At 42.9% G+C, this 14,110-nt stretch overlaps 1 protein-coding gene across 2 annotated transcripts; it reads left to right on the top strand.

Moving 5' to 3' along the window:
* The first annotated feature begins 2,057 nt into the window (after positions 1–2,057).
* Positions 2,058–12,592, top strand: slc26a1 (solute carrier family 26 member 1). Of its 2 annotated transcripts, none has more exons than XM_086054318.1 (8): positions 2,058–2,193; positions 6,939–7,425; positions 7,896–8,096; positions 8,322–8,568; positions 8,648–8,879; positions 8,998–9,181; positions 9,273–9,560; positions 10,101–12,592. In XM_086054318.1, exons 2-8 carry the CDS (start codon positions 6,985–6,987, stop codon positions 10,674–10,676), a joined length of 2,169 nt encoding a protein of 722 aa, XP_085910444.1. In that variant the 5' UTR covers positions 2,058–2,193; positions 6,939–6,984; the 3' UTR covers positions 10,677–12,592. The 2 variants fall into 2 exon arrangements, with proteins under 2 accessions (XP_085910444.1, XP_085910445.1); XM_086054319.1 differs by lacking the exon at positions 2,058–2,193 and adding an exon at positions 3,976–4,059.
* The last annotated feature ends 1,518 nt before the right edge of the window (positions 12,593–14,110 follow it).

Raw genomic sequence — 14,110 nt, 5'->3', positions numbered from 1 at the left:
TTACACACTAAAAAGCACAACTTGTATTTTTTTTAAGGGGGGGTTGGGCAAAACTGTAATTTAGGTTGGAACAACTTAAAAATACAGTATAAAGACATTTATGGTTGTTTGCTCCAAAGCAATTTTCTGAGTTATTTTGACTTCCATCTTTAAGTTGGGGGGGGGGGGCAATACAATTAAGGAACAACAGTTCAGTGAACTCATAATTCCTTGTTGTGAAATGCGGGAAAGCTAATTTTCACAACAGCAAAACTTAAAAGATTGAGTTGAAGTGCTAAGTTGCTCAGTTCGAAGGCTGGCAGAGGGTTCAAATCGCGGCCTTTGTGACTCTGACCTGACCTCCTTCCTCATTCCAAAAACTTGCACCGTTACATCAATTGTCGGCTCTAAATGGCGTGACATTATTTCCCTGAAATTCTTGTTAGTTGAATTGGAATTTGCAAATAATTTATACGTGTGAATTCATGGACGTGAATTTGTGAGGGTTCGCTGCTGATCGGTGCCGTTTTTCCCAATTAGCATTGTGTGTTCTGATCTGCTGAGTCAGCAGAATGCCTTTTTGACCTTCCGCTCGTAATTCACTTCTCGAGATGATTAAAGTGAGTCTCCCCCGCCCCGCCCCACCCCGGCCGACACTCACGTCAGATGACAGCCGTTTTGTCTTGACCTTTATCGCAGTTAATGCTGAAACATGAATGTGCTTCCGTCAACCAGGCTGTTAATAAGTAGAAGATAGTGTTTGGGTGGTGTGATAGTTGAGGAGGTTAACTGGTGGAACTTTTAGGGGTCATCGGGGCGTAACTGTTGGAATTGCAGCGGCCATTAAAACATGTCAAGCGTCGTTGCAATGAGTTTGTTTCTCAGCGAGGCCTTGAGCCAATATTTGCTTCATTCTACTTAAGTCAATAATGTTTCACACGTGGGGATTTTTTTTTTTCCCCAGTAGGAGAATGCTACATGTCAGAGAGCTAAAGAAATATACGAGGGAAATGAACCCGATTAATCTGAGGGAAATGACGTTTGAACACGTATGATTCCACGCTATCAGAATTTTTTTTTTTTTTTTTTTTTTTTTGCTAAATGTTTTTCAGGTGGCTTGCTAAAATCAGGACATCTGAGAGGGTGGCCGTAACTTAGCCAAATGAGCCAGCTGTTGGACCAATGGCAAATATGTTTTTTGGTACCATGACAACGGGGCAGTACTAGGGGTGGCTGCGCTAACTCTTAAAAAAAAAAAAAAAAAAATGAAGTGCTTGTAAAGTCCTTATCAGAAGCTAACACAAGTGCAGTTGTAGCGGCCCAGTCACGGGTGGAGAAACTTAAAAGTGTGTTGTTTACGTACTCGATGGCAGTGAGGCGGACATTTTTATGCAAGCAAAATTAAATGCCATTGTAACAATGATAAACTTTTTTTTAAAATTAGGTGAACACAAAATTTCAGGGCAACAAACCTCAATTGGATTTTAGATTTGAAGTCCGAATGTGTAATGGCAATGTAATATGTAATATGAGTTAAGCAGCAAAATGCACCCGTTTTTAGCTATCACCGGGGGCGGCCATTTTGTCACTTCTGTCGACTGAAAATGACATCACAGATGCTCAAGTGCTCTCAGATCCCGACCAATCATGGCTCAGCTTCAGAAAACAGGTGAGTCGTGATTGGTCGTTATCTGAGCCCTGAAGGTGTGTGATGTCATTTTCAGTCGACAGAAGTGACAAAATGGCCGCCCCCTGAGATGGCTAAAAACGGCTGGATTTATCATATTCCACAAATGCAATATTTATCAGAATGCCTTGTTTCAACGAGTGGGCCTGCGTAGAACATATTCTTGAAAAAAAATATGTTTGGGTTGTCTTCCCCTTTCAAAAGGAAGCAATCTCAAGACCTCCACAAACGTAGCAATACACTCGCCTGAGCAGGCGTCACCATGGCAACCGTGACCTGCTGCACTCCCTCCTCCTCTTCTATGCCCTCCCCCTCCCGCTCTGCTCCAGACGGCAGATGGGAGCGAGGCGGCGGGGGGGGGGGCGGGGGGGGGGGCTGCGTGCTTGGCTGGGCGACGGCTCCCGTCATGCTTTGCGGTCGGAAGCAGGAAGACGCTTGACTGAGATGAAAAGATGTTGGATGGAATAGCGGCGCGGGAGCAAGCAGAATGCCGTCCACGAGCCGTCCGGGCTGCGCCTCCTCTCAGGGTGAGTCTGCCCTCTTTCTGACAACACGTGGGCCGATGGAGATGGCCCACTTGGCGGGCGTGGGGAGTGAAAGAGATTGTCATGCGTGGTTGACACAATGGGAGGAGGGACGTTCCATGGAAACTTTGCTATTTATTTACCGATGTGTGTCAATTCACATCTTCTCCCCCTCACCGTCATCATATCATCTCATCACCTTCAAAAGCTTTGAAAAGGAAGTCAACCCAAACATGTTTTTTTTCAAGAATATGTTCTATGCAGGCCCACTAGTTGAAACAAGGCATTCTGATCAATATTGCGTTTGTGGAATAAGAGTTAATCAATCGTTTTTAGCTAGCTCAGGGGGCGGCCATTTTGTCACTTCTGTCCACTGAAAATGACATCACAACTACTCAGGGCTCTTCGAACGACCAATCATAGCTCAGCTTCAGAAAACAGGTGAGCAGTGATTAGTCGTTACCGACAGAAGTGACAAAATGGCCGCCCCCCCCAGAGATGGCTAAAAAAAAACGGCTGGATTTTCTTGCTTCATTCATATTTCATATAAATCATATCGCCTTGTTTCAACTCGTGGGCCTGCTGGGAACATATTGTTGAAAAAAATATGTTTGGGTTGACGTCCACTTTAACGCATCCCCGTGAGAGGATTTTGATTTGATTGACAATGTTACAGCGGGTGAGTGTACACGATGATGATCTTTAGCAAGACTGATATGAGGAATGCGATGGCAGGATTAGCTCAAACGTTGACAATGAGGCCTTTCTTTGCAACAAATCATCTATTCAGGAGTACGCGCGCCCGCACGCGCGCATGCACGCGAGCAACGTAACACACACAGTAAATTTTGTAGCGTACGTTTTACTCTAAAACGACTGTATTTGGTCCCAAAAATTACAAAAAAAGTTCCAAGTGAAAAAAGTTCAATTCTACACAGAATTTAATTAAATTTTACGAAATTTACCGTTGGTTATTTTAGTGAACAAAAACTAACGAAATAAAACTAAAATTGAAAAAAAAAAAATTTCGTTAACGAATTAAAATTAAAACAAAAAACTGTAATTATCGCAAAAATGTCCGTTTTTGCCTCTTGCATTGAATTTAATACATGAGCCTTTGGGGTTGATTTTTCTTTATGAGTTTGCGTCGGGTTTGCGCTCGAATGGCTTTTCTTATTTAACTCAGGCCGAAACGCAACACTACGTAAAAAGTGCTTTTCTTTTTTGCTTCATACATGAAAAAAATATACACAGTATGTATTAAAAAAAACACCCATCAAATTAAATACAAATTTAAAAAAAAATAGTACTCTATTTCTATTTCAACTCCATTCAATCCTGCACACAAGTAAAACAATTGAAAATAATAAAAAAGCGAAAACTAATACTAAAACTAAAGTCGTAAAATAACAAATAAAAACCACCAAAGCCGCCCTGAAAAAAAATCAAAACTGACTCAATTTAAAAAACAAAACTCAAAACGAAATAAAAATGTTACTGTAATTAAAATCCCCACACTATGATAACCCTGGCACACACACACACACACACACACACACACACTCTGGCATACATAACATACTAACATAATTCGCACACAACACACGCTACATGCACTCAAGCATGTCACAAACACGCACAAACCTACCGCACTTCAGTCAAAAATTGACTCGGTAAACCTCCTGTACAAATGTAGCAATCCATAATGCAAATGAGGACAAGCCCCACCCACTGTAAGTGGCCAAGCCAGTAGAAAATGTTTGCTCAGAGAGCTGCTCTTAGTTCACTATCGGCAGCAATTGCGCTCACTCAGTAAACACAAGGCCACTTAGAAGTCACATCAGACCTGTTGCGGTTTGACTTCTCCAGGTGAGTGAAGGGGCAATTGAATTGACGCTACTGCATTGTTCAAATGTTATCAAATGTTATAAGTGTGTTATTCTTAACACGTTATAAAGCATTGTTAGAAATAAGACGTGCCTAAAAGTAAAAAAATAATAATAATTATATATATATATATATATATATATATATATATATATATATATATATATGCAAGTCAAGTTCAGCTTTTCTGCTTTGACAGTTTCAGTTCATTATGAAAAGAATAAATGTTTCGCACTTTGCAACGAGTCTACAAAAAGTGAGGTCGGAGATTTGACAAAAACTTTGTCAGGTGCAGAAGTGATATTCGCTTGCCAAAACCGGTTGCACATTGTACTGTACGCCTGTTTCTTAATTATTTACAGACATTCAATGAGAGTGTTATTATTAGAACAATTGATTGCAACGTGTTTGCAAGGGAGACGTAGCATAACATTTTTCTTCAAAAGATTGCAAACTATTTCAAGTTAGGGAAATGGATACTTATTCCAGTCAGATAAAAATACTTACATCTCATGTAAATGAATCAACAAACATCTTTTGTTTTCGACTTTTAAAAAAAAAAAATCATAGTACATAGTATTCAGTTAACAGCCAACAAACCTTTTCGCACTACTCGGGTCCTTTACAGCACATGATGAAAAGCAGTGCATATTGATTTGAGAAGAACAAACGTAGACCATTGTTTTAGTCTTTGACGCGGTGATCAATCTTAGCGCCGCTTCCAAAAGATCATCAGGGTGTCTCCTCCCGTGCTCAGCCATTTGTCGGCGTCTTTTCCAGTGAGTAAGAAAGACCCCATTTAGCCCAAAAGCGGCCTTTATAGAGAGACTTGTGTGCGGGCTCCACTGTGGGAGACGTTTTCAACCTTGCTTTTGTGTCCGATCACAAAACCAAAATAGTCACATCAATTTTGTCCTGTGGCTTTTTTTTTTTTTTTTTTTTTGATCGCTAGCTACAGATCAGCAAAGGGATTGCTTTTTCGCTTTCTTTTCAGGCTCTTATTGCCGATGTAAAATTGCAAGAAAACATATCATCCCGTCAAGAAGCTGCTTTTGCACATATCGCCTGCATCGTCATTAATGTGTGTTAGTATGAAAAATAGACGCGATAGTCCCGTAGTTTTATTACTGACTACTTCAGTGGCTTATCGGTCGTTAAGAGCTCTAAAAGACATCGCGTAGCACTGCTGTGATGAGGCTGATAAAGGATGACAATCGGTGTTTTACGGCTACCGGGGCACGGTTTCATATCCCGCTCCCGAAAGCAACAAACTTGGTGGGAACCATGTGACGGACTGCACGACTGCAATGAATGCAGTTGCAGTTTTTGTCTTGAAGGCTAAATAACGCGACAGATTTTCTGATCTTACCAACTGACAGAGTTGACAGAAAAGAGGTATCATTAGAAAAAAAAAAAAAAAAAAAAAAAAATCATCAAGAGGACAACTGAATGAGTTCTAAATCCATGTAGCCAAAAACGGTAGAAATATTCGAAATACCTTCACCAGGTGTGATCAACTTCAAATGAAAGTTTGACTCATTCTGAAATGTTACCGCGCACATCAACATTTTCAAATACAATTACAGGGATTTATATATGTATTCATGTCTTTTTCAGTGTCACTAAAGTCCTAAGATATGACGTGACATAACAATATATTGTATCCATAAATTCTATTGCAATCTGGGCCGACAAGGAAGCGTGACCTTTGTACGACCCGGCTCAGGTTGCTTTTTCGGCTTCCAAGATTTTTTTTTTCTCTTCAGGTCGCAAAATGATTGATTCAGTAGTTGATATTGGTCATACTTAACTTTGTCGCATTCTATTTATTCTCTGATTCTACGGAGGATGCAAAAAAAAAAAAATTTAAACATTAAAAATGAATCGGTGTGCACTGGTTTGACTTCTTGGGAAATACAATAATTAAGTCGGACTGAGTTTTTTTACTGCCGATATGATTCAAAATCAAGGCCGTGCATTATTCTGAGCATAATGATTACTAGAAAAGTTTGAAATATGCATTTTGTTGTATTCGGTTATAGTGAAAGGAAATGAAAATGCAATCAATTAGACATACCAATGGCAGTAATGCCCTCGCATGTGGGAAAGGAGAGCCACAGCCACCAATGCACTTTTTGTTATGGTGAATTGATCAAATTAACTTCTATAAAAATCGTAAAACACAAATTCGCTGGCGTCCCGCTAGGCCCCGCCTCTTAAAGACACATGCATGTACACACACTCTGAAACACAACTCGTATTTTCTGCTTACGATTTGTTGACGTTTTTTTTTTCAATTTGTTCAAATACATTTACAAAGTGTTTAAAAAGTGTGTGGGGGGTTTCAAATGCACTCGTTTTTAGCCGATCTCCGGGGGCGGCCATTTTGTCTTCTGTCGACTGAAAATGACATCACAACTGCTCACAACCACCAATCACGGCTCCGATTCAGAAAACAGGTCAGCTGTGATTGGTGGTTGTGAGCAGTTGTGATGTCATTTTCAGTCGACAGAAGACAAAATGGCCGCCCCCGGAGATCGGCTAAAAACGAGTGCATTTTGCTGCTTAACTGATATTCCACAAGAGCAAAATCAACCAGAATGCCGTGTTTCAACTATTTGGGCCATATTCTTGGAAAAAAATATGTTTGGGTTGACTTCCCGGCTAGATAAATTTGTTTAAATCGTGTGAGTGGGGTAAAACCTGTTATTGTATCCAGGTAAATAAATATGGGTTCACGAAGGTTATCTGATAAGAGAATTGGTTTCATTCGTGAGTGAAGTGATTAAGTTACCGTAACATCTGACACTCAGTTTCTCTGTGCCTTTCTCCCTGGTTGTTTTTTCCTGATGACCTCCAAGGAGCACAGGTGGCCACCCCTTCATCGCCCCCTCCGCCCTTCTCTACATGCGTCGCGCGCTCTCCCCATCTGAGGCCATGGAGGAGGTCAGCAAACGCACCGAAAGCTCAACGGCACATCCGCCGTCTCTGTTGGAGCGGAAGGCTCGCCACGCGCAGCCCACGCTTTCGGTCCTCAAGTCCAAGCTGCAGCGGAGCCTGAGCTGCTCCGTGCCCCGGGTCCGCTCCGCCTTGTCCGGCTTCTTCCCCGTGGTGCGCTGGCTGCCCAAGTACAAACTACGAGAGTACGTGTGGGGGGACGCCATGTCCGGCTTGATCGTGGGCATCATTTTGGTACCGCAGGCCATCGCCTACTGCCTGCTGGCTGGAGTCGAGCCCATCTATGGATTGTACACATCGTTTTACGCCAACATCATTTACTTCCTCATGGGGACGTCCAGACATGTTTCCGTTGGTATCTTTAGCTTGATGAGTCTCATGGTTGGACAGGTGAGCTACGGCTACACAGTCGTCACAAAAGATGCATTTCAAACCCAAAAGTACAAACTACGAGTCGCCCCCTCGAATTGGGCCAGGAGATCAATCGGCACGCTTTGAGAGGCTTGAGCAGCAGACGGTTCCTGGCCAAGAAGAACATTGTCGTGCTGGAGTCGTCCGACCTGGCGCCGTGTGATTTATTTTTCTTTTGAAAGCTCAAAGGGGTCATCGAGGGGCCGAATTTTGAGGACATTGATTACATCGAGACGGTTGTGACGCCGGGCAGAGAAAACCGAAAAATTTTAGACTTCAGGCTGACTACTTCAAAGGGAAAACTTTGGTTTTGAAATCTGTCTTTTGTGACATTAGTCCTGTTTTTTGGGGGGGGGTTGTTTACATTTTCTTATGACACACCTCATACACCAACCTGGTCTCTTTTTATGATCTATCACCGTAACACAACAGCCTCCACTGTTCTGCAGGTGGTTGACCGAGAAGTGTTCCGCGCTGGATTTGACCTCAACGAGGACTTCCCTGGTGCTCCAGAGTTCAACGGTTCATTCCGCATCAACCTCACAGCCGGTCAAACTCACAGTGTGGAAATAATGGGCGTGCAGTGCGGCAAGGAGTGTTACGCCATCAGCATTGCTGCCGCTCTTACGTTCCTGGCTGGTATCTACCAGGTAAAGAATCAACTTCCAAGTTATCCACCACATGGATGTAAGATTGCGTTGTCTCCAGTTCAAGTGAAGATAAGCAGAAAACTGGAAAGCTAGATGAGACGGTTTAGTCTCAAGATTGGATTCGAAGTGATCGTGATACAATCATTTAGCATTTTTTCCCAGCCCAGCATAGAATGTAGTCTTGAATTGATCGATACGAAGCAGGTCCGACAATCCCCTCCGCAGGTCCTGATGGCTGTGTTTCGGTTGGGCTTCGTCTCCGTCTACCTTTCGGCTCCCATGTTGGATGGTTTTGCCACGGGAGCCTCGTTTACTATTCTGACCGTCCAAGCCAAATACCTCTTGGGTCTGAAGATTCCTCGCCATCAGGGCTACGGCACTGTTGTTGTAACCTGGATCAACATCTTTGCCAACATCCACAAGACCAACGTATGCGACCTTATCACCAGTGCCATCTGTATCATCATATTAGGTAAATATGGAACGCAACACCTTGGACTGTGAGATAAGGCAGTCGTTGCATTTTTCCGGGTCTTTTGGGGCTTCTGCAGTGGCGGGGAAAGAGATCCAGGAACGCTACAAAGATCGTTTGAAGATCCCCCTGCCGACTGAACTGGTCGTGGTTGCCGGAGCCACGCTGGCCAGTCATTATGGGAACCTCAACCATCATTACGGGACCAGCGTTTCAGGTCACATCCCCACTGGCTTCATCCCTCCTCAAGTGCCCAGCTTTGATCTGATGCCAAGAGTAGCACTGGATGCTGTTCCTCTGGCTGTCATCAGGTAAAGTATCAGTTGGACTATGACTAGGCGGATGGCTTCTTGGCGGTGGGCCGCATACCCTTCATCAGTGCGTGAAAGGTTTCATAAAAAAAAAAAAAAAAGTTATTTTACCTCCTAGCTTTGCCTTCACCGTGTCACTGTCCGAGATGTTTGCCAAGAAAAACGGCTACACGGTTCGTCCCAACCAAGAGATGCTCGCCATCGGCTGCTGCAACATCATCCCGTCCTTCTTCCATTGCTTCACCACCAGCGCGGCGTTGGCAAAAACGATGGTGAAGGACTCAACGGGCTGCCAGACACAAGTGAGGTCCAAACCGAAGAAATCAGAGCCGCGTGGTTTTGGCCGAACGTAGAAATGGAAGTCCTGAGCGTGTTTCTGTGCGCTTGCATCAGGTATCAAGTCTGATCAGCGCCCTGGTCATCCTGCTCGTCCTGCTCTTCTTCGCCCCTTTTTTCCACGCTCTCCAGAAGTGCGTCCTTGCCTGTATCATCATTGTCAGCCTACGCGGCGCGCTCAGGAAGTTCAAGGACGTGCCCGCCAAGTGGCGAGCCAGCCGCAACGATGCCGTGGTTTGGCTGATGACTTTGTCGGCCACGGCTCTGATCAGCGTTGAGCTGGGCCTCCTTGTTGGCGTCACCTTCTCCATGATCTGCGTCATCTACAAGACCCAGAACCCTCGGGTGAGCGACAGCGCGAGGGCGGTATCGTACAACTCGCAACTGGTCCGTCGCCGTCGTCACCCGAGCGGGCTTTATGGGTTCATGCCCATCCAGTAGATAGGATTGCTCTAGCCTGAGTTTTGCTGTGTTGTCACAAATATTGTGGCATCCCTACTAGTAAGGATCATTGGTAAAATTGTAAGTAGAGACACTTAGATATTTCAGATACTTTTAACATCCTACTTCCTTGTCCTACCGACACTTCTGTAAAAGGTATGAAGATGTACTGTATGTTGAGGGTCAAAAGTTGATCGCTGCGCCTTTAGGATTCGCAACGGCTTGTCACTTTTGCGGGAGCCTTGACAATTAGCCGTTATGGTTTGGAAACATGCTCTCGTTTAGCTACAGTATACAGACTCTAAAGCGATAGAAACATCTGCAGTTCGCTAAGGTACCAAATTCGATTTTGACAAATCTACGCAGTCCAACAGATTTGAGGAGACGATAATCGGTAAAAGACGTAAAGTCCATTCCATAATCTGAGCTAACGTCTATCATCAGGTCTCCCTCCTGGGCCGAGTCGGCGACTCCGACCTTTATGAGGACGTGGAGGAATACCAAAACCTGGTCCCGCCAACCCGAGTGCGAGTCTTCCGCTTCCAGGCTCCTCTCTACTACGCCAACAAGGACACTTTCCTGAAAGCCCTCTACAAAGCTGTCGGGGTGACACCTTTCTTGGAGATGACCAGTCGAAAAAAGGCGGAGAAGAAGGCCAAAAAGATGTCCGCGACGCAAACCCAGACAAACGGGGGCGCCAACCACGGAGACGTGATTGTGGCGCTCGTTCAACGAGAACTGGACTTCCACGCCGTCATTTTGGACTGCTCCGCCATCCCTTTCATAGACTCCGCCGGCACGGCCGCCATTAAGGGGCTGCTCAAGGAGTTTGAGGAGATTGGCGTGAGAGTGGTCCTCGCCTGCTGCAACACCTCCGTCGTCGACACCTTGCAAAAGGGGCGCTTATTTGGGGAGGGTGGCAAAGACATGAGTAAAATGTTGTTCCACACCGTCCACCACGCGGTCCTGCACACAAACACGCAGCAGCCGGACAAGAGCTCGGAAGACTCTGTTCTGTAGAGGGGAAAAGCAGAAGAAATTCACGGTGGACTTGAGTCGAGAGGTACTGGGCTCATATCGCGGCTCAGGCACGCCTACGCGGGGTGTCAAAGTTCTCCAGGTGCTTGCGCGAGTTTTCTGCCACGTTCCAAAAAAATATGAATGTTCGGTTCATTGAGGACTTCAAATTGTCCGTGTGTGGTTGTTTTTCTAAATGTGCCCTGCAGTTGACTGGCAACCGGTCCTAGGTGTACCCCACCTCTCACAAAAAAAATCAAATGCAATATCCTCCCCGCCACTATAAAAGTTTATGATTGCCTATAGATGCCACAAGATGGCGGCAAAACACCTACATTCTGTTAGACAGGGTTATGGCGAAAACGTAGTTGCTTGGCACCAAGATGGCGCCGAGGCAATACTTTTATACTTGACAGGGCTGGGCACAAAAACGGCAAATATGTGAGTTTTCCAGCACATAAAGCAGAATAGGTTCCCCAAAAAATGGAAGGGCAAACCTCCACCAAATATTACATCGCCAGCTATGATGAGAAATTACTAGCTTGTCATATTTGTTGCATCAGGCAATATTCGGTTCATTCACATCTATACACAACCACTGTCTGAATTTGTATGAGAAGGTAAAAATGAGCGAGATGAAAGTCAAACAAACCTGTCGGCTAATCAATCGCCATCGGTCGAATATAACGATCACATTGTTGCCTTGAGTTCCACTTTTAGGATGCAGCACTTTGCAAAAACACTTTTTCACCCTTTTAGACCACCGTCCGTTCTCACGTGTGAACAGTTCTGCACAAGTGAGCCAAACTACGAACATGCATTTTGATGATTTTTTTTTTATTTTTTATGTGTGATATCAGATGGGAGATTTGTGGTGGTACAGAATGAAATCGTGTTTATTCTTTGAACAAGGACAACCCCATGACGTTTATCACGTCCCGCTGTTGCTTTTGTGCATTTCCATACTCACATAATGTAAAAAAAAAAACTCTAAGTGAAGGTTAAAAAAACAAAAACAAAAAAAACAAAACAAGAACAAAGAACATTCACTATCAAGAAAATGTATTGATCTTATTGTCTTATCTTGAAGCTCCGCTTTTACAATGGAGCCCTTTGCCAGTAGACTTTTTGACCCTTTGGGGTCACCGCACCTCACACTGATGCTTGGAGCGAAAAGTATCAAACGGTTCATTGTTGTGATACGGTAGCAAACACGTTTTATTCTGTGGACTGGTACAAATATGTCATGTTGATCACATTGTGCAACTGTCTGTCCTTTCACAAACAGACATCGTGTCATCGTGTCAACTATCCACTGTTGAGGAGCCTGTTAAATAAAAAATGTTCTTTTTTTTTTTTTTTTTTTTACAAGTACCTATGACTTCTTCTGATTTTACGAATACATCTATGTTTCATTTTCTCCATGAAATTTTGCACCCAAAGAATTTTACACCTTCGGTGACCGCCCCCGTCGGCCACCCCACGCTACGCCACTGGCCCAAAGCCAAACAAACCAAATTGTACACCAGATGACCCGTCCTGCATACACCCTAATATGGTCGGAAAAGATTCATGCTTTATTCTTTGAAAAATGAAGGAAAATCCAGACACACACACACACACCCATAGAGTGTAGCGTCTAACACCACAGTGTCTTGTCAGTTTCTAAAAAAAATCATATTTTTAGTTTTAGTGTATCTGTTGAATGTCTAGCTATTGTTTATTCAGATGGCTCAGAGTCCTGAGTTGTTTTGTTTTTGTTCTTCTTTATGTATACCAGTCAAGAAAAAAAAAAAACTATATTGTTGGCACATATTTTTTTCATTTCCAGTGTTTTGAAATGCCTCACTTGCCTTCCTTAAAGAAAGAACAACAGTAGCCATGAAATGGGAATAAAATATCCTCTTCTAAATAGAAAATGTACCTTTTGATATTTTTTTTCTTGATTTAATCCCTGTACTTATGAATGAAAAGAGATTACGCGTATTATGAATGAGCCATCTTCACACCTTCAGATCAACTGTTTATTTTAATATTTGCCTATTTTATAGTAAAATGTAAAACAATCAAACCCTTGCCCGAGACATCACATGTTCCTTGGCAGTGATATGAATACATGAGACCTGATAAATGTCAAGCCAATCAAAGGTATTGTCTATGGTGAGCGATGCTTATTTGTATCCGTTCTTCATGATGCATCTGAATTCGCAGCATTTCACGAACAGCCAAATCAAGATGGCTGCAATAACATTTGCTGAAAACAATTAGCAGATAACGTGGACCTTTGCGCAGCGTGTCATTAATCACACTAATCCAGGTGGCCAAAGTCTACACGTAGCCTAATGATTTAACCAACCAGAGCCAATTATTACCCGAGGCCTAAAAATCATTCCTTAAATGGTTTAAACTCCCAACTGTGTTCCCCTCAAAACCTTTAACTTGTACTTTGGCCAAGTAGTACACCCTCTCGCCTTCATTTTAATCGCTGCAATGCTACTCTATTTGTCACTAAAAGCATTTATTTATTTATTTATCATTTGCATTGTTCCTGAAAGTCACGATTCATGCATGGTTTAAAAATGAAACTGTCTCGCTGGTCTGTCTAATAGTTACATTAAAGTAAAAAATGACCATGTATAGTAAGACGTTTTGGGGGGAAAAAAACAACCATGTATAGTAAAGCGTTTTTTTATGAAAAAACTACCATCAGGCGTTTTTGTGGAAAAAAAATGCCCTTTTTTTTTTTTTTTCTAAAAAAACAACCGGCGTTTTTTTGGGGAAATAACGACCATGGAAGGCGTTTTTGGGGGAAAAAAAATCGGTCACGTCTAGTAAGGCGTTTTTCGGGAAAAAAACGACCATGTTAAGGCGTTTTTTTGGTGAAAAAACTACCGTGTATAATCAGGCGTTTTTGGGGGAAAAAATTGCCATATATAGTAAGGCATTTTCTGGAAAAAAAAAAAAAAAAACTGGCGTTTTTTGGGGGAAAAAAAACGATCGTGTATAGTAAGACGTTTTGGGGGGAAAAAAAACAACCATGTATATATTAAGGCGGTTTTGGGGGGCAAAAGCGACCTTACATACATACATACAACAGAAGTGACAAAATGGCGAAAAACTCGTGGATTAACTTTTAGTCCACAAATGCAATATTTATCAGAATGCTTTGTTTCACCTAGTGGGCATGCATAGAACATGTTCTTGAAAAAAACATGTTTGGGTTGACTTACTCTTTAAAGCTTCTCAAACTGGTGCAGAACTATAGTTGGGGACAAAATCACTTCTTGCCAGTAGTCAACTGACAACTAAACTGTGAAATTGCCTCACATCTGTCTAAATGATACATGACCCAAAATAGAAAAAAAAGGAGGTGTTCAGTGGACTCACTGTATATAAAGATATTTCTGATGTGGTGAGTCATCTGGCTCGTTAAATTG

Source organism: Filicampus tigris, chromosome 15, assembly GCF_054856515.1.
Source record: "Filicampus tigris isolate MCC_2025a chromosome 15, RoL_Ftig_1.0, whole genome shotgun sequence".
In the NCBI taxonomy this organism is placed as follows: Eukaryota; Metazoa; Chordata; class Actinopteri; order Syngnathiformes; family Syngnathidae; genus Filicampus; species Filicampus tigris.
The sequence above is the reverse complement of the archived record's forward strand: the minus strand, read 5'-3'. Positions and strand labels throughout refer to the sequence as shown.

Excerpts from the sequence above, each read along its gene's own strand:
- slc26a1 (XM_086054318.1), top strand. The coding sequence starts at position 6,985 with ATGCGTCGCGCGCTCTCCCCATCTGAGGCCATGGAGGAGGTCAGCAAA. Across the intron at positions 8,569-8,647 it reads CATCTGTATCATCATATTAG|TGGCGGGGAAAGAGATCCAG; the intron begins GTAAATATGGAA and ends GGGCTTCTGCAG. Across the intron at positions 8,880-8,997 it reads GTTCCTCTGGCTGTCATCAG|CTTTGCCTTCACCGTGTCAC; the intron begins GTAAAGTATCAG and ends TTTACCTCCTAG.